This window comes from Protopterus annectens, chromosome 8.part0, assembly GCF_019279795.1.
Source record: "Protopterus annectens isolate FY-2018-M chromosome 8.part0, PAN1.0, whole genome shotgun sequence".
NCBI classification, from domain to species: Eukaryota; Metazoa; Chordata; order Ceratodontiformes; family Protopteridae; genus Protopterus; species Protopterus annectens.
The window spans coordinates 1,331,115,636-1,331,135,835 of record NC_056741.1 but is presented as its reverse complement, the minus strand read 5'-3'; the positions used below and the strand labels follow the sequence as shown (position 1 = coordinate 1,331,135,835).

The window sequence follows — 20,200 nt, the reverse complement described above, 5'->3', positions numbered from 1 at the left end:
TAAGGCCAGATCCAGTACTAGCAGCCCTACAAGATGCCACTAAGGAGTCAAAACCACATTGCAAAGTATGTTTACCAACTTATTCAGCAAAATGCATTAAATCCTGTAATTTTCAGCACAGTCAGGAATCAATTTCTGTTTAAGTAATCCAATAATATGCTGCTGGTACTTTAACATATGAAACTGGCAGTTTTAAGGCCCTAATGGCCAAAGTAGTAGAAGTGTATACCTTCTTACCCAATCTGTCTAGGGCCCCGGAATCTCTATCAGAGGGGGTAGAATTTTTGGCAGTAGTGGCCTTAATACCTTTGGGTCCCTGTGAAATGGTCTCTGGGTCTGCAGGATTCTTAGAGGAACGTGTGAGAATAGATACCGGTCAGGTTTCCTGGGAACCTGAGGTAAGGTGTCTGGGGCCAGGCTAGATTCCAAGAAGGTATCTACAATGTCCAATACAGGGGGGATAGCTAAAGGCCTGTTGAGGCAGGAATAAATTCCCTAAGCCTCTTTTTGGAGTCAGAGTAATCCTGGCTTTCCCAGCAGAAATGCTCCTAAGTGTGCAAATTTTCACCAAAAGAGAATTCTGGAGGGGAAGCAGAGGGAATGGAATCCTCTACATCAGAATAATCATAGGTAGACGAGGAAAATCCTGGTCATCAGAAGAATCAGAAGGAAAATCAGTTCTAGGTCTCTTGGGAGAATAGTGGCTTCCCCTAATTAAGAGTAATAAGGTCTTTAGCCATTCTTATTTAGGCATATGGGCCTGACCATGCAGTTTGGATGTCTGTTTTTCTAGGTGTGGATAGAGTTTTAGGCCTTGAAGATGGTCTGTTTGATATGCTAGTTAGTAGGCCTGAACACGCCCCTCAGAAGCCGGTGCCTCAACAGCAGCTCTGGACCCATCCAAGGAAGGGACATCCCCAGGCTCCATAGTCTAAGCATCACAGCTTACCGGACTCCAAATGGGTCTCAGTAGAGGCCTGCGAATCTGTAGTGGGATCCAGGGCTGCAAAAGCACAGAGTACCGGCGAACTGGTGACTAGCTTAACAGAAGCATCAGCAGCTTTGGACATATGCAGTCTGTTTTTACAGAATGTAGACAGTTGGATGGCTTAAAGCCATTTCTGGATAATTGAACCAAGTACCAAAATAGTTAGATGTGAAAATGAACAGATGACAAATGGTAAGAATTGAATAAAGCACAAACAGTGAGGGATGTCGTGGTCTGGGCCTAAGCAAAGAACGCAGTACGAATGAAAATGAGGCATTTGCTTTCCACAAGAAATACAATAGTTGACCTTTACTGACAGTTTAGAGCAAGAAAAAGGATCGCCAACGGGGTACTTAACAAGACTACGGTTCTGAAACTCACGAAAATTTCAGAAGTCTGCCAACTGGCACTTGCAAACTCCTTCTGCTTCAGGCACTGCATGGCAAGAAAGACTGATGTAATGGCATCAGCTACATGCTTTATACCCCTGACATCATGGAAGGAGACAGTAACTGACGCAGGACCCAAAACTTTGATAATCAGGCCTGCTGAGGGCCACCTCCCAGCACATAACCCAAATGTAATGACCGCAACAGTGTAACAAAGAACATTGAACACATCCAGTCGCTCCTGCAGATAGGGCAGGATGGACTAAGGTGACCATCTGGAACTTCTTTGGCAACTGACAGGTTCACAGTAGACTGGTTCAGAATGGGCCTCAAGTCCCCTTGTTTTTTGGCACCAAAAAGAACCTGGAGTAGATCCTCGATATAGACTGATCTAGGGGGACTGGTTTGATGGCTCGTTTCATTAGCAACTTGGAAAAGTACAGTTTTGTACCTACCATAAATGTAGATGTTCGAGGATCCACATTGCTGCAGTCCTAACTATTTGGTGTAGTCCGTGTCCAGTCGGCCAATACCAAGTATGATAGACTGACGTCGGGTCCGCCGGCGTAGACACGTACTAATGCGCATGATGACCGGACGTATATCTCAGTTCAGTCTCTTGCTTGCCCCAGAAGAGACCTAAAAAGACAAAAACAAAAAAAAAAACACACACAATAAACATACCATAAAAAATATAAATATATACAAATATACCAGAATATAATACAACTACACACACACCCACAACACACACAGAGGGAGGAGGAGGGAGGACTTGATTGCAGCAATGACATCCTAACATCTACATTTATGGGTACAAAACTGTACTCTTGTTCTCATTCCACATTTCAGTCTAACCTAACTATTGGGTAGAACAGTGGAGGTAAGGTAAGGGAAGGAAGCAGGATAAAGGAAGCAGCTGCTGATAACAGCACAATAAAAAGCTGCTGTGGCAAAACCAGCCTAGAGTAGAGAGAGAGAGGAGATAGAAGGAGAAAGTATGCACTGAACCTACTCCAATGCTCCAAAAAATCATACATAGCCACCCTCAGAAATGCTGCTGTGGCAGTAGCCCTGTGAAAATGAGAGAAGCCTAATCCTAGCTGGAATCTCCTGCCATGATGGGACAAATGCAATGCACAAAATGCAATGCAGAATAATAGTTTGTTTTGTTTTTAAGCACAGGCTTGCCACAACGAAAAAAAAAGCAAAACAAACAACTGCTGAGAAAAAATAAAAAGTCCTGCTTTAAATCTGCCTAAATGTAAATAGCGTAATTGCCTGTGTAATTCTTTCCTGCATTTTTGGGATCTGCATAAAAAATGGGGAAATGAATGGTTTGGTTTAAACACTAGAAAAACCACCTTATCATCCACAGAAAAGATCATCCACATCAGAATCAGAATAAGAAGGATACTCCTGCATTCACAGCAGAAGAAGAAAGCCAGAAACCAAACTCAGTCACTCAAACTCCTAAACAGGGCTCCACCTAGGGCTCTTATCAGGAGGGGCATAGAACCTCTAATCATAGTAATTTAAAGCATATGTTTAAGTTTCTTAATCCTTAGGCCAAAGACCAAAGGCCCAACCAACACCCACCCCTAAGCCCACAAGCCCAAACTCCTGCCTCTCAAAAGGGCACCTGAAACAGAAGGGAGGCTCGAGGGAGGGAGAAGAAGAGAGGGAGCCCCCAGCCTGCCCTCTGAGGACTCTACTGAAATAAACAAGAAACATCCTGTAACAATAAAAAAGAAACACCTGAAACCCCTGAGACTCACTGAGCTCACTGAGTTTCTCCTTGGCGGCGTCACTGACTGTCTTCCAGGTTTGCCGGGGCTGCTGAGCCTTCTAATTGCTTTTGCTTGCTGCTCGGAACATCCGTTCGGCCTTTATTTTATGCCTGCTTCCCTTCCCAAACACTAACACGGCGTAACCTTCTCTTAATAGTTGTTTGTTAAATCTTGCACAAGAAAGCATCCAACACTCAACGTCAAACAAACTAACAAAGCAGGTAACAAAGTATGGTAATCCCTAAAGTATGGTAACAGTTATTCACTAAAGTTTTTCACACATTTTTCTGACATCGGGCAAAAAAACCAAGAAAAAAAACAAAAATTTCAAGCAAACCAAAATATAACTTCGGAAACTTGAGCCACTCTGACTTCGGGTTTCAAACTGCCAACCTGCAAAACGCAAAATTGCTTCTGCATCGAGGAGCGCGGCAAAGACTGACAGACCAACTGCATTAAAGACTGAGCGTAGTACGCCGGTACACCGGCGCCAACGATGCACGTGATACGCCAGCGCTACTTCGGCCGGGATCACCCAATAGTTAGGACTGCAGCAATGTGACAGCAATGTGAATGACTGCAGCTCCTCTAGCACTGCCTCCCTTTGCAAAGGTGGTACATCTAGATGCTTGCAAGGTGTAGATAGAGAACCACAAATGGGATTGAACAGCCTCTGGAAATTATCTGAAGCACTCAATGGTCTGATGACATGGACTTCCATGCCGCCAAGTGCAATGACAGGTGACCCCCGCCTGGCTCCAGAGCAGTCAGGCAACCTCTAAGGGATGCTGCACAGGCCTGCCTGAGAATGGTTCAAGACCCAAAATTCCTCAAATTGCCTCTGGGCCAGTGTTTGTCCTGTCCCCCTCTGCCTCTAGGGAAAGGGCCCAAGGGTGTCCCAGGAATACTGAAACTTCCAGAACCACATCTTTTGTCCTCGCCAATTCTGGGTTCGAGAAGTAGATTCCAACAGCAGTGTCAGTCTCACGCTGGACCAAGGTGTCACGGACGATCTTACCAAAGAGGGAAGAGCAGTCATATTGGGCATTCGCAAACAGACAGCTTGAAAGGTTCCACAAACTGACAATCTGAGCCAGGCGTTTAACCTTGTGGAAACTGGACCCAGCTACCATAGCCACTCCTTCAGTCACATGTGAAAGGAGTCAAACATTAGAAACCGCTGTCAAGGTAGGCATCCTCTAACATAGCCCGGTCCTCCTGCGATGGACTTTGGGAAGACTGCCAGTTCCTTAACCAGGTCACACTGTAGTAGAGAAACTTGGGCCAGATAGTTCAGCGCTCTGATGGAAAAGGTTGCTCACTCAAACCAGATTCCCTAGACGATCCATCATCTTAGACTCACTGTGAACTCTCCTGGGCTAGTTCTTTCATGGTGGTGACTGCTACCACCAGTGTCTATGGAGGACCCTTTATTCCAAGCCAGTCTGCAGTGGGCTCAATATTTTGTCTTGGTGCTTAGGGACTGGTTTCAGTGTTTGGTTCCTTCACCTCAGGGCTTGGAAGTCCACTAATGGGGAACACCCAGAAGTAGACTGGCCTGTGCCAAAAGCCTCCAGAAACAGATTTGTCAGAGCAAACTGGGGTGGACCAACCTCCCTGCTGGCGCAAGATTTCCATGACGTCTCTGAAGGATACATCCTTGGGAGGTGATCTGGGGGAACCTTCCCCACCCAAATCAGTGTCCTCAGTGAGAGACTGAAGGAGTCCAAGTGCCTCCCTCTTACAGTATGCTTTGAGGAACCACTTTGGTGGGGCTTTCGGGAAAGGGATTGCAAACTTCAAGGGAAACCGCCTGGGGGTCCTAGAGCACAGGCGGTCCCTGTGGTAGAACAGGATTCACAGAGGGAGCTTGGGCAGAGTCTGAAGATAGTCAGAGGCCTCGATCCATTGGAAAAAAACTACCTCAAACACCGGAGAGTGAGGTTCCAGGGACACCAGTAAGGGAACTGCTCTCCCTGGATCTGACGGGCCCAAAGTAGGAGCACACAGGAAGTGGCCGTGACCAGACAAGGTTATAGCAGATGGAAAAACTCCACCTCCTCGGATCAAACACCCAGGCTATGGCTCAGAGCCACTCAGATCAGAACTAGTCGGATCAGACATGCTCCAGGCAGCTGCCGACAGAGGAAACTGGTACAGGTCAGCACCGACCCCGACTAGGGGCTCTCGGATCCATGTACTCCAAAACCAGGGGTTGATCAAAGATAGGTGTAAGAAGGGAAGCGAGATCCCACTCCAGAGAGGAGGCTGGCAAAATTCCCATCTGAATTTGTGCGCAAATAAATCTGAATAATTTTATCCATGTCAACTTCTCAAAGACAGCAGGTAGACTGACTAAGCCATTGACTAACCTGGTGGGTCAAAAAACTGGCTCTAGAAGATGGCCTGGGCTCCTCTGGCTCCAAAGAAAACCTAGGAGATCGGAGTCTAGTCTGACGTTTGGGGGGCAGTCTGAGCAAAAAGATCCAGGGACCTCTTCCACTTGTCACTCCTGTGCTCTCCCTCTGCCCTTTCTACGCTCTCCTTCCACAGGCTGAGACAGGAGGATTAGTCCCAGCCTGGGAGGGATGAGAAGCAAGGGCAGGAGTCGGAGATGCAGGCACAGCAGTGACCCAAGCAGAACTGGAGGCAGTAGCCTCCATAGAAGGGAGAAGGCCCTTCATAAGTTTAGTCCTATGGTCATTAAAAGCTCGCAGGTTAAACCCACGCAAATACTGCAGTCTGTTGACAGGCAGCACTCTAACAAAAAAACAGTGTGGCTGTCAAAAGGCTACAGTTTGTGGCCCCAATGCATTTTTTGAAGACTTGTTTTGGGAGATCAGCCATAACCAGTCGCAAGAAAAAGGGATTTTTAAAGACACTCCACTCACCACACAGAACAGAAAAGGCTGAGGGAGGGGAAGTACTACAGAAATACCTGAAAGCCAAGGAAAAGTACCTATACACAATGCACCAGCGAGAGCGAAGGGAGGACACAGCAAACGAGGTGGTGTATTATGGGTAGGGGAGGAGCTTGGAACTGAGCAGATGCTTGTGAAATTTCCGGCTCAGATAATTTCCGGATCAGATACCCACAGGTTGAAGATCGAATGAAGTAAACTACTTCAGGTCTTAAATTATGCTTACACCAGAATGCAGTTAACTTAAACTAGTCAGTTTGGCATGCTAATTGTGCAACTGAGCACAAATTGCCTGTCAAAAGTTCCACAGATTAGCATGTGACAGTTCTAACTGTACATATTAAGCCAAGTGCTCTGCCCACTCAGTTAATTTGTTTCTAGTCAAAAATACTCCCCAAAAACTGCATACCAGACTGCAGACAGACTTCAGTTTTTATTTAATCTGCAGGTTAACCAAATACAGTACATTTAATACCAAAGCTCCTAGACAGCTCCTTAGGAGTGCAGATATGCATGCATCAAGTATCATTAAACAAACTTACCGCAAAGAGATTAGTGATTCCATCCAAAATGACCTGAAGAATTTTACTATCTTTCACAGTGAGTAGGTTTAACAAGGGCTCTACTACTCCACACTGAACCAGGTGTATCATCTGTTCAACTGTCCCACCACTGGTGTAATTTGTCACAGCCCAGACAGCCTCCTTTTGAGTTTTGTAGTCACCCTGTTAAGTAAAGTTAGAGCTGTTATTTTAGGAAATTTTCTAAAAACTTAGTCAAAACTGCAAAGAGTACACTTCTACACCCCCTCCCTGTATGCTGGTCAAAATGCTACATACCCAAACCAAGAACTTCAGGAAAGTTTAGTTTTGCTATCCAGCAGTTGAAAGGTACACTTCAACCAACAACTTCAGTGCATTCCACAAATCTGTCAGAAAAAATAATTTCCAAAAATTTAAGCATGCCTATTTAGCATCTTCCAGCATCTCTGCCACAAACTGTGTAAAAACTGCTGAATTCACTTTAATGGCCCAAGGAGGAAAAATTCCAGTTATCAGAATTCATAAAGGCACTGCAGACCCAAGTCTTCAGTTGGTTCACCGCAAATCCTATGAAAAAGTTCTTACCATAATGTTCCATCTGTGATGTAGATCTTCATTCATTCCTGATTGAACTGGTTCTGTCTTTGAACAGACATGGCAGTTACCAAGCACCAGCCAAAAACTCAGTCAAGACCTACACAATGCCCCTCATGTTCTCAATCTAGTCAAATGAGCCTTTACTCTGGCAGGTAGAGTTTATTCTGATGGTAGATAAAAAGTAATGACGTTTCTAAGCCAGGAAGATAGTCACTTTGGAGACAAGTTTACCCAGTCTGGGTCCGCAAAGAATTTGATTTTCTGAAAGATTTAGTTCTGTCCAAGTAGAAGCGAAGTTGTCTATGATCAAGGGGATGTAAGTTACTCCTCTATTTTAATGTTGAAGGAAGAAAACCAGGTCAATAGATTGGTTAATTGAAAACCCAAAAATGACCTTGGGCAAGAGGGATGGGTCAGTACTAGGGCCACTTTCCCTGTGAAAAAAACAAAGGTCTCACTAGGCCTGCAACTCACTTCTCGCTGAGGTAAGGGCTACTAGAAATGGTCTTCAAAGACAATTTTATATCACATTAGGTTCATAGATTAGTACTAAGCTAACTGCCAGTGCGAGCCATTTTAAGCCTAGCCAATTATCCCTTGTGAGACTCAAACCCTGCACCTTGTTTGTAAGGCAAACACCTTAACCATTAGGCCACCCTCCCGAAAGGCGGGCTTAAGGACTGAAGCACCAAAGTAGAGTCCCAAGGCTCTATGGGGGGCTTGAATGGTTTTAACATGTAATACTCCTTTCAAGAAGGTTTTGCAGACTGACATCACAGAAGAATCAAATCCACAGTGAAAATTTGCGATAGCTGCTAAATGTACAGTAATTGTCAATGCTAAAGCTCTTGCATGTTGAAGGGTAGTCCGGTATTGTAGGATCTTCTGTAAAGGCACAGAGAAAGGGTCTAGGTCATGCTCTATGGCCCATATATAGAGAACCTAGCCCACTTACTAGAGTAAATTTTCCTGGTGGAAGGTTTGTGGGAAGCCAGAAGAATCCCAGACAGGAGATGAAATGGGTAGCCTTGCAATCGAAGTGGAGAAACCAAGATGAGCTTGAGGCTGTACAGATTGGGGTGAATCAGTCCCAGAGGGTGAGATGCAGAACTTGGGATTGATCCAGGATCAATGGGCTGTGAATCAGATGAGGCCATAGGAAAGGGAACCAGACTTGACTGGGCCAATAAGGGGCAATGAGGATCACTGCTTCTCAACCATTGAGCTTCCGGGAGGAATGAGGGGAAACTGGGAAAGGCATACAGCAGACCAGGGGGCCAATCATGCAGAGCATCCCTCAGTGACCCCTCCCCCCGCTGAGGGAGCGAGATCAGTGCAAAGTAGCTTCATTTGTTTAGGGGATAAGCAAATAGGTCGCAGCAAGGCCTGCCCCAACAGCAGATCTGAGCCATTATAGGGTTGAGGAACCACTTGTGAGGCATCACGGTGAATGTTGAACGCAGGAATGTTTATTGCTATAAGAATGTACTTGAAAGCTATCGCAGAGTGACAAATTCTCATGGCTTCCCTACAGAGTAAGACCTGGTTCCACCTTGTTTGTTTACATACCAAATAATGACTTCAGATTGAATTGCAATGGTCCCAGAGGGATTTATGAAACACTTGCAATGCTAAGAACTGCCCTCAATTCCAGGATATGTCCAAATTAGCTTCCATGGGGGACCAGGTACCTTTGACGGTCTCTCTGGAAATGCCCCCCCCCCACCCCAACCCTAGCAGGGAAGCATCCATGGTCAGTGGCATTGGGCTGGGGAAGGCAGAAAGTACAGTTGTGTACACTTGCCATAAATGTAGATGTTAGTGTACTCACTGTTGCAGTCACCACACTTGGGTTACCTGCCTGCAGGTAGCCCGAAACCCAGAGTCTTGGGATTTCTGTCAGATGCTGTCACCTCATCCATGACAAGTGTATAAAACATGCAGTCGATGTCATTACATCACTTTCTTGCCCCAGATGTCAGGAGCTCCCAAAATAGGAAGTAATCAAATGGTGTGCAACACACCTCCAGTAAAAAGTAAATACCATTTCCATAAGATATGGGCAAAAAAAGAGGATAGGTAGAAAGTATAGAAATACATGGAGCTGGAGAGAGGGTAACCAGGACTGCAACAGGGAATACAGGCAAACATATACATTTACGGTAAGTGTACACATCTGTACTATGTTGGTGTTAGACTGTTGCAGTCATCACATTTGGGTTGATTCCTAAAGCTGAGTAGGGGTGGAGGCAGTTGAGAAGTAGTAGGGCTGACTAGCAAGCCTTGTAAGACTGCTGTGGCATATCCATCTCTGGATTTAGAAAAGATAACCAAGTGGTAATGCTCAGTGAAGGTGTGTACAGAACTCCAGGCTGCAGCTTCTGGGATGTCCCTGGTAGGGACTCCCCTGAGAAAAGCTGTAGAGGTTGAGGTAGCCCTAGTGGAATTAGACCCGATCCCCTGTGGTGTAGTTTTTCATGTGTGTAGCAGAAATGGGTGGTGTGCTTTTAGAAATCGTTTTGAAATGGCCTTTCCCTCTGCCCCTGTAGCAAAGTTGACTAGCAGTTGGTCAGATTTTGAAAGGTTTAGTGTTGTAAAGGTTTAACCTGAGCAGTCTGTGCATGTTCAAGGAGTGCAGGATCCTTTCCATTTATTCTGAGGATTAGGAAAAAAAGGTTGGCAAGTGGATGGATTGGTTTAAAGCCACACTGTATACCACCTTGGGCATAAAAGATGCGTTAGTCCTGATGGAAACCCTGTCCATATGGAAGATAAGGGTTCTACAGCCATAAGGGCCTATAACTCAGACACTCTTCTTGCTGAAGTGATGGCTAGCAGTAAGGCTGTTTTCCAAGAGGAATTTTAACTCCTGTAGCAGCAGGCTCAAAAAGGGAGAACAGTGGGCTTCTCTAGTACAAAAAGGTTCCAGGCAGAACTCTCCTTGGGGGTCTTAAATTGTTAGCTCCTCTCAGGAACTGCTTGATAAAAGGGTGAGAAGAGGGGTGCCTCAGTATGAGCTGAGATGGCAGAGACATGAATCTTAAGGATAGGCCTTTGTGGAGCATCTCTGGTAGGTAATCTAGGATTTGAGGCAAGGAGGGCACAGCTGTGTTCTTCCCTTGAGACTGGCTCCAAAAACAGTATCTGTTCCACTTTTCCGAATAGGATTTCCTAGTACTGGGCCTCCTGGCCTCAAGGATAACATCCAACACCTGTTTGCTGAGGGTTGCTGGTGATGTATTCAGGGAATAAGCCAGGCTGCCAAGTTAAGGGTTTACAGCTGAGGATGCAAAATCTGTCCCTCCTGCTGGGACAGCAGAGGGTCTGATGTAGGTGCCAAGGTGGCACTACTTTCAGACTGCATAGGAGTGGGTACCAGTGCTGGCATGGCCAGTCTGGTGCAATAAGGATTGTCCTTCACCTGCCAGTATGATTTTGGAGTACTTTTGGAAGGAGGGGCATAGGGGGAAGGCATACAGATTTTTCCATGTGAAGGATAGGGCATCCACTTTCCAAGCTTGGCTGTGGGGAATTCTGGTGCAAAATTTAGTTGGTTTGGGGGACACAAAGAGGTCCAACTCTGGTGTCCCCCACCTGTGCATTTGAAGTTTTGAAAGAGTTTGGTTCCAGTTTCCACTCATGGGTCCATTAGATTTCTGCTAGTCTGCCAGTGACTTGTTTGCCTGGCAGGAATTGAGCTTGCCGGTGCACTTGGTTGCTTAAGGCTGTATTCCACAGAGCCATGACTAACCTGCAGAGTGGGTAGGATTGAGTTCCCCCGTGCTTGTTTATGTACCACATAACTGGTGTGTATCATGAGTTTCTCTGGCAGGACTGTTAGTGCATTCTGTACAGCTAACATTTCTTTGATATGCAGGTGATTTTGTCCTGGGCGCCATTTGCCTTGAATGCATTTGCCTGCCATGCAAGCCCACATGCAATGTCTGATGTGTTAGTTTGGATGGTGGGGGGTTGTGAGAAAGGAGTCCCTTGTTGTGGTTGCAAGCCTCTGCCCACCAAAGGAACTCTGCCCTTGGGCAAGGAATGATGGAAATCACTGTTTACAGGTCCTGGGAATGTTGACAGACTTACAGGTTCATACTAGGCTATCTGCCTTAGGGCATTTATAAGCCCAGCCAGAGTGTTTGGCTTTCGCCACCCATTTTAAATTAATTTTGCTATGCCCTTTTTTGAGGTTAGTATACTGTGCCTCTAACAGTGACACAGAAGTGATACCCGGGGTAAACCTATGATCTCCCATCCACTCAAGATTCCTCTTGGAGAGGAAATTAGGGACTCTGCCTAACCTGGACTGGGATTTTATTCCAGAGTGAAGGGAGCCTCTGGGTTATGAATCTGTCCCTCCAGCATGTCCTATTTATTTCAGTGCTGAGGTTCAAGTCTCTCGAGCGCGTAGCTCGATGGGATTTGGATTTTGAGGTGCAGCATGTCCATTAATTCCAGGTTGGACATTGCTTTATACGTCAGGCACAGCGCCTCTGAGCAGGCGGTATGCCACTGAGTAGAGCTGGAGTTTCTTTAACCGGGCAGCATATGGCATCTGTTTGAGCCCTTTGATCCTCTTGGTGAGGTACTTTTGGGGTCTTTTTGCTGCAGGTGTCTGGTAAGGTACATCCCAAAAGGGGCATTGTACTCCATTATGGGCCTGATGAGGGATGAATAAAGAGGCACGATGACCTCCCCTGATCTAGATGTGAATCCCTTCATGATTAGGTGGGCTATATAAAATACTTTTCAAACCACTTTGGCCATGTGGTTGTCAAATGAGAGATTGCTATCAACTTGGGTCCCCAGGTCCCTAATTAAGTCTGTACTTAATGGATTACCACCTATGTGATAATTTGTGGGCACTTTTGTTTTTGCCAAAGGGGATGACTATACACTTTTTGGTGTTTAGCTTGAGGCCATGGTTCTGGCACCAGTTGTCTGAGGCCCTTTTGGAGGATGCTTGTGTCGGCTGGAGAGTCGATTATGGCGCCCAGTTTGCAGTCATCTGCAAACTTGGTCAGCCACAGTCCTTCCATGTTGGCCTGTACCTCCGAGAAATGTATAACAAACGAGAGGTCCCAGGACTGAGCCTTGTGGGATGCCACTTGTAACTGGTTTGGAGTCTGACATAGCTCCAGCAATTCTAACCATGTGGGTTCTGTCCTTGAGCCAGTTTGCAACCCATCTAGTGACATAGGGGTTTATATTTAAGCTGGTGAGCTTATCTATAATAAATAAAACCAAGTCCAGCCAACTGAAACTCCAAACCAAGGCTCCAAACCGTAAAAAAACTCTTGAAGTAAAGAAATCCAAGTAGTAAGGGCTAAAAACAGACGTTTATTTAAGCGCTTTTCGTCTACTGTGAATACGAAGACTTCTTCAGAAAACAGTTCACAATAAAAAAACGCCATTTAAATAGTCAGCTGTCAACAATCAAGCACATTTTTAAAGACATAGTAAGATAAATTAATACAAATAAGCTAAAGTGAAAATATAATAAAATAAGATAGAACAAACCAAACCAAGGGCATAAATACCTTCATATCAACCTACACAATACAAAAACCAATTCATACTTCTATTATAACTTAAACTTTAAACAGTTACTTTATATAATAAAAATGTATATATGTATACACAACTGTATTAATACAATGTACATTGCATATTGCACAGTTTTTTCAAGAAAGTAATAAATATATATCTGGAAATATATAAAAATATATATTTTATTATTAAATTTTAAATTTAAATTTTTTTAAAAAAGTCTTTATCAATTATTTATTAAATTTAATTTCAATTTTCCTAATTATTGTGGATGATTATTTTCTAAGACTTCTGAGTCTTAGAATACTTGAAATAGAACAAGTATCGTTTAACCCAGGCATGCAAAAAGCATTTAGTTTAACTTGCCAAAGTAATTCTAGTTCTTCTAATTTCAATTGCCTTGGACCTCCTCTGTTGTCTAGTTTCATTTCATCCATAATAAACTTAAGTGTGCCCTGTGTTAGTACAAGTATGTTTTGCTAGGGCGTTGTCTAACTTCTGTTTATTAATAGCATATTGATGTTCATACAACCTATCACGTAATCTCCGCTCTGTTTTGCCCACGTAGAATGCAGGGCACATTTTACACATAGCTAAATACACTATAAAGGTAGAATTGCAATTATGCTTCCCCCTGATTTTATAACTTATACCATTGACAGTAAAGGAATCAGTCACCTCAATAAACTTACAGTAGTTACAATTTTCACATTTACTCATTCCAATTCTACGTATGGTAGGGGTGTTTGCATGTTCCAAAATGGCTTTTAAATTACATCCCTTTCTAAATGTGACCCTAGGGAACTCTCCTAATTTAGCATGAATATTTTCATTCATTTTAAATAAATTCCAGTTTTTTCTAACAATATTAATACATGACGGACTTTGTGGTGAAAAAGTAATTATGAGGTTGACTATCATAAGTTGTCACTTTTTAACTTAATAGGTTTTATTAAGCTATTATTATCGGCCTGTATGTCTATTGTAGTTTTTTCAGCAAGAATAGGTAAGAAAACATTGTTGTTTCTCTTAATGTTAACTTCATTTATCAAGTTGTCAAGAAAAGTTTCTGGGTAACCACGTTCCAGGAACATACTCCTAAGGAGTGAACACTCATGAAAGAAGTCAGCGTCCAAAGTGGTCATCCTAGAGGCACGCACCAGTTGGCCCTTTACCACTGACTACTTCTGATGTAATGGGTGGTTACTAGAGAAATGGAGAAAGGTATTAGAATAAGTTGGCTTTCTATAAATTTTTGCTGTGTAACAGTTCAACCGATAATCTTTTACTAAATAGATGTCAAAAAATGCAATACAATTGGTACTAAAGGTTGATGTAAATTGTAAGAATTCTGTTGTAGTATTCAAATATTGTACAAAGTCAGCACTGAGAATTTCTTTCCCATTAAATAAAATGAAAATATCATCCAAATAACGAGTGTAGGTGACCAAAGAGTCTCTGTTATTAGAGCTGTTAAAAAAATGTATTGGGACTCCCAATACACCATAACACAATTGGCAACACTAGCCCCACATGGCGACCCCATTGCTACACCTACTTTTTGATTGTAAAACTTGTCTTGAAAAAATCACAAAATTGTTACTCAAGACTATATCAATTAGTTCCATAACTAAACTAACCTCACTACGAGGGGCTCTGTATTTATTAAGTAAAATTCCAACCCATTCTACAGCTATTGTGTGGGGAATACATGTATACAGATCCTTATCAATAGTAAGGAAGTTAGTAGTATTAAAACTAACAGAATTAATCTTGTCCAGAAAGTACCAAGAATCTTTGCAGATCTGAGCCTCTTGGCACAAATATTTCTGAAGTATCACATCTACAAATTTTACTACTGTAAGTTTGAGGTGACTGATTCCTTTACTGTCAATGGTATACGTTATAAAATCAGGGGGAAGCATAATTGCAATTCTACCTTTATAGTGTATTTAGCTGTGTGTAAAATGTGCCCTGCATTCTACGTGGGCAAAACAGAGCGGAGATTACGTGATAGGTTGTATGAACATCAATATGCTATTAACAGAAGTTAGACAACGCCCTAGCAAAACATACTTGTACTAACACAGGGCGCACTTAACATACTTGTACTAACACAGGGCGCACTTAAGTTTATTGTTATGGATGAAATGAAACTAAACAGAGGAGGTCCAAGGCAATTGAAATTAGAACTAGAATTACTTTGGCAAGTTAAACTAAATGCTTTTTGCATGCCTGGGTTAAACGATACTTGTTCTATTTCAAGTATTCTAAGACTCAGAAGTCTTAGAAAATAATCATCCACAATTAGGAAAATTTAAATTAAATTTAATTAATAAATAATTGATAAAGACTTTAAATTTTTTTTAAAAATTTAAATTTAAAATTTAATACTAAAATATATATTTTTATATATTTCCAGATATATATTTATTACTTTCTTGAAAAAACTGTGTGCAATATACATTGTATTAATACAGTTGTGTATACATATATACATTTTTATTATATAAAGTAACTGTTTAAAGTTTATTAAGTTATAATAGAAGTATGAATTGGTTTTTGTATTGTGTAGGTTGATATGAAAGTATTTATGCCCTTGGTTTGGTTTGTTCTATCTTATTTTATTCTATTTTCACTTTAGCTTATTTGTATTAATTTATCTTACTATGTCTTTAAAAATGTGCTTGATTGTTGACAGCTGACTAAATTGCGTTTTTTTTATTTTGTGAACTGTTTTCTGAAGTCTTCGTATTCACAGTAGACTAAAAGCGCTTAAATAAACGTCTGTTTTTAGCCCTTACTACTTGGATTTCTTTACTTCAAGAGTTTTTTTTTACGGTTTGGAACCTTGGTTTGGAGTTTCAGTTCACTGGACTTGGTTTTATTGGTTTTTCAAGTTCGTTGCCGGTTTCTGTGTTTCTTAGCTTATCTATAATGCCCGAGTGGGGTATTGTATCGAAGGCTTTTGCGAGGTCCAGGTAGGCTGTGTGGACCACCTTCCCCTCATCAATGGCCTTTGGGACAGTTTCAAAGAAATTGACCAGGTTTAAGAGGCAGGATCTGCCCTTAAAGCAGAACTGGGTCGGATCCAGTGTCTGTAGGTCCCCAATATCTATTTATGAGGTCCATGATGATCCTTTCCATAGCTTTGCAGACCAAGCTAGTCCGGCTTATGGGGCGATAGTTTCCAGCAGACAAAGGAGGCCCGGTAGTGGTCATGGATATGGAATTCTATAAAGACCAGATGCTGTTGATGCTCAGTGATAATAAATTCTATGAAAGGATTAATACCAATAGAGTAGATAGAATAATAACTGAGGTAGCATCTAGGTTGAGCAAGATGCTAGATGAGAGAATTAATGAAGAGTTTAGATATTTACTTGTTGAATACCCCACTATTCCAATTATACAAGGAATTCCAAAAATACATAAGGATGGAACTAAACCACCAATGAGGCCTATAGTGGCTGGGGAAGGGTGGATAACTGAACCTATATCCCTATATCTGGAATCAATACTAAGACCTATAGTGGACAAATACGAACATATATTGAAAGATACCAAACAATTCCTTATTAAATTATATGAACAGACAACTGTAGTGAATGATGGGCAAGAAAGCATTCTAGTAACTTTTGATGTACAATCCCTGTTCACAGTAATACCAAAGACGGATTAATTAGGCTAAAAAGGAGATTGACAGGGGACGGGGTCCTCTCTACGAGCAGGATTGGTGTCTTATGTGAACTAATGGAGATTGACAAATAACATCTTTACCTTTGATGGCATGATATACATACAAAAAGATGGTGTAGCCATGGGCACATCTTGTGCGAACAGCTACGCCAACTTAATTATGGCTGACTGGGAAGATACTTCACTCTTTCGGATGGCTGAATTTCAGAACAAGATGGGATGTTATACCCGGTTTGTAGATGACCTCTTTCTAATATGGAAGGGAAATGAAGAAGAATTGAATGATTTATATAAGAGGATGAATAATGAGACTGACTACTTGAATTTCTCCATGGTAAAATCTAGAGACATTATTCCGTATTTGGATGTATACATAGAGAAATTACCTGATGGTAATTTGAATACTGGAGTATACAGGAAGGAGTGCTACAGAAATAGTTTGCTACATCGTAGTAGTATGCATCCTAAACATTTTCAAAAATATTTTAAAGAGTCAAGCCATGCGGGCATCGAGGCTTAATTCTGATGATGTTGGGTTCCTTAGAGAGATGGAAGGACTTAGAACTAAGTTTACCAGTAGATGCTACACGAATGAAGAGATTGAGGAGAATTTCTCTGGAATAGATAGGCTGAGAGAGGGTAGAGCTCAGCCCTATTTTGGCAAACAAAGTGATGAGTCAGCTATCTCAGGAACAGTACAAGCTAGTAATAATATCAGAATCCCTCTACATTATACACAAGACATCAATAATATCGAGGATATTTATAGGAAACATTGGGATGTCCTACTAACAGACCCTACGATTTCTAGTATAATAGATGAGGCCCCCAAGTTTTCTTATAGAAACAAATTGAATCTACATAGGATGCTCTGTGGTCCGAATAGAGTTGGAAATATAATGTCAGATAGTCTAGATGGGGCTACTAGAAAGTGTCAGAAATGTAACCAATGTAAATATGTGAAAGAATGTAATACTTTTACACATCCTGTCACAGGGCAGCTTTTTACATTCACCATGTCAGCAACATGCAACTCTAAACATGTCGTGTACCTGGCTACATGTCAATCCTGCCCAGCATTTTATGTGGGCAAGACTGACCGTAAGTTTAAAGAGAGGATTAGAGAACATATATATAAGATTAGGATATCCTGCACATCCAATGCCCTTGCTAAACATGTAAATAACACATCAACAGAACATAAGTTTCTATTCCAAGTTATCTATGTGAACAAACCGGGGATAAGGAGAGGGGACTTGAGTAATCTTACTGAACAAATGGAAGCCAAATGGATTATTAGGTTTAGAGCTGATCGCAGCCCTGGCATTAATGATAGGGTCTCTATTAAACCCATACTTAAAGCCAGGAAACTTAAATAAAATATAAACACAAAAATAGTGAGTATTTTTCATCACTCACAATTTATAAATGACGCAGCTATTTGTGAATATTTGGATTGCTATGTACTGCCATCCTATTATGTAGGATGTTATCTATGGTAACATCATATTACTATATAATGATGTCATGTCACAACAATTTATGGTATTTTTAACCTATATTATTGCACATTGTGTGGATGTATCATTAGTGTATATAGTGTCAGTGTTTATGAGGCCTTTCACATATATATTTTTATATATATATCTTTATATATATATATGTACTTAGTGTAGGCAATGACCTCATAGATGTGGATCATTTTACACATTTTTTATATATAATTCAGTGACACTTTTTGGTGGTAAATTTCTGACTCTTGAGACTTTTACATCATGACATCAATGTTAGTTCGTTTCCATCTACTGTGGTGGGTTGAATTGTTCTTAATATTTTAATACATTAGATATTTCCTACTAGATGTATAAATCAATATATATATGTTTTTCATATATATATTTTAGTGATAATGTTTGATGGTAAATTTCTGACTTCATGAGAGTTTACACCATGATACAAATATTAGTAGTTTTTATTGTGGCATCTTGAATGGATTTCTAATGCATAAGTGCTTTCACTAACAATAATTTTAATAAATTAGATACATTTCTTAGCAGTAATTTTATTTTGTGTATGCAATTATATGTTTTTTGTACAATGACAGTGTTTTGTCTTGGAACTATATACAGTCAGCTTTTGCGTGCAACTATCACTACATATCTTTTTATATATACTTTTTTTATATATATTTTCTATTTAAATGTTTTTAGACTTTGAATTAGTAGTAACAGGAAATGGCATTTCCATTACTGTGATGCTCTGTCAGTTTAAAATTTTTACAGGAAATGACATCGTTGCCACTGTGATGTTTTGTTATAAATATGAGTGCTTTGTCAGTCTAAATTGTTTAACGGCCTGATGAAGACCTAGTTGAAAGCGCTTCCCGATTTTTATATGAATAAACTACCTTGGATATACTCTGTTGAACGCTTGGTTTCATTGAAGGTTTCCAAGCTATTGTTCCTCTGAAGTTTTGCTCTTGAATCAGGTACTTTATTTGAATTAACTGTTGACTCCATCTACAAGCAGATAGCTTATTTTTGTATGCACTGACTCTCATACTGGCGTTGAACAAGCCTGCATTGCATTTACTTGCTTTCTTTGTTATACGACTTTGGATATGTCCTGCTGAACGCTTGAGGTGCTGAAGAGTTTTCAAGCCATTGTTCCACGGAAGCCTGATACAGTACTTGGTATACTTTTGCTTTTTACGGTGATACTGACTAACTGGTAACTATCTGTACGCAGCTAGCGTATTAGTGTATTTGTGTGTTATACAGACTGCTGTTGATTGATAAGCTCTACGCATACTGTGCCACCACGCCTGCATTTCATATATATTTTTATATATTTCCAGATACATATATTTATTACTTTCTTGAAAAAACTGTGTGCAATATACATTGTATTAATACAGTTGTGTATACATATATACATTTTTATTATATAAAGTAACTGTTTAAAGTTTATCAAGTTATAATAGAAGTATGAATTGGTTTTTGTATTGTGTAGGTTGATATGAAAGTATTTATGCCCTTGGTTTGGTTTGTTCTATCTTATTTTATTCTATTTTCACTTTAGCTTATTTGTATTAATTTATCTTACTATGTCTTTAAAAATGTGCTTGATTGTTGACAGCTGACTATTTAAATGGCTTTTTTTATTTTGTGAACTGTTTTCTGAAGTCTTCGTATTCACAGTAGACTAAAAGCGCTTAAATAAACGTCTGTTTTTAGCCCTTACTACTTGGATTTCTTTACTTCAAGAGTTTTTTTACGGTTTGGAGCCTTGGTTTGGAGTTTCAGTTCACTGGACTTGGTTTTATTTGTTTTTCAAGTTCGTTGCCGGTTTCTGTGTTTCTTAGCTTATCTATAATGCCCGAGTGGGGTATTGTATCGAAGGCTTTTGCGAGATCCAGGTAAGCTGTGTGGACCACCTTCCCCTCAATGGCCTTTGGGACAGTTTCAAAGAAATTGACCAGGTTTAAGAGGCAGGATCTGCCCTTAAAGCAGAACTGGGTAGGATCCAGTGTCTGTAGGTCCCCAATATCTATTTATGAGGTCCATGATCCTTTCCATAGCTTTGCAGACCAAGCTAGTCCGGCTTATGGGGCGATAGTTTCCAGGATCCGTTGAGGCACCACCTTTGTGGCGAGGGACCACTGTTGCTGTAAGCCACTCTTTGGGTACATATCCTGTAGTAAGGCTGAGATTGAACA

General features: G+C 41.3%; 1 protein-coding gene across 3 annotated transcripts in view; it reads right to left on the bottom strand.

Moving 5' to 3' along the window:
* KPNA2 (karyopherin subunit alpha 2) overlaps positions 1-20,200 on the bottom strand; it is a 557,358-nt gene that overhangs the window by 93,343 nt on the left and 443,815 nt on the right. For all 3 annotated transcript variants that reach the window (XM_044080878.1, XM_044080877.1, XM_044080879.1), the window contains exon 9: positions 6,631-6,813. In XM_044080878.1, the coding sequence (XP_043936813.1) occupies positions 6,631-6,813 (183 nt within the window). The remainder of the gene's footprint in view (positions 1-6,630; positions 6,814-20,200) is intronic.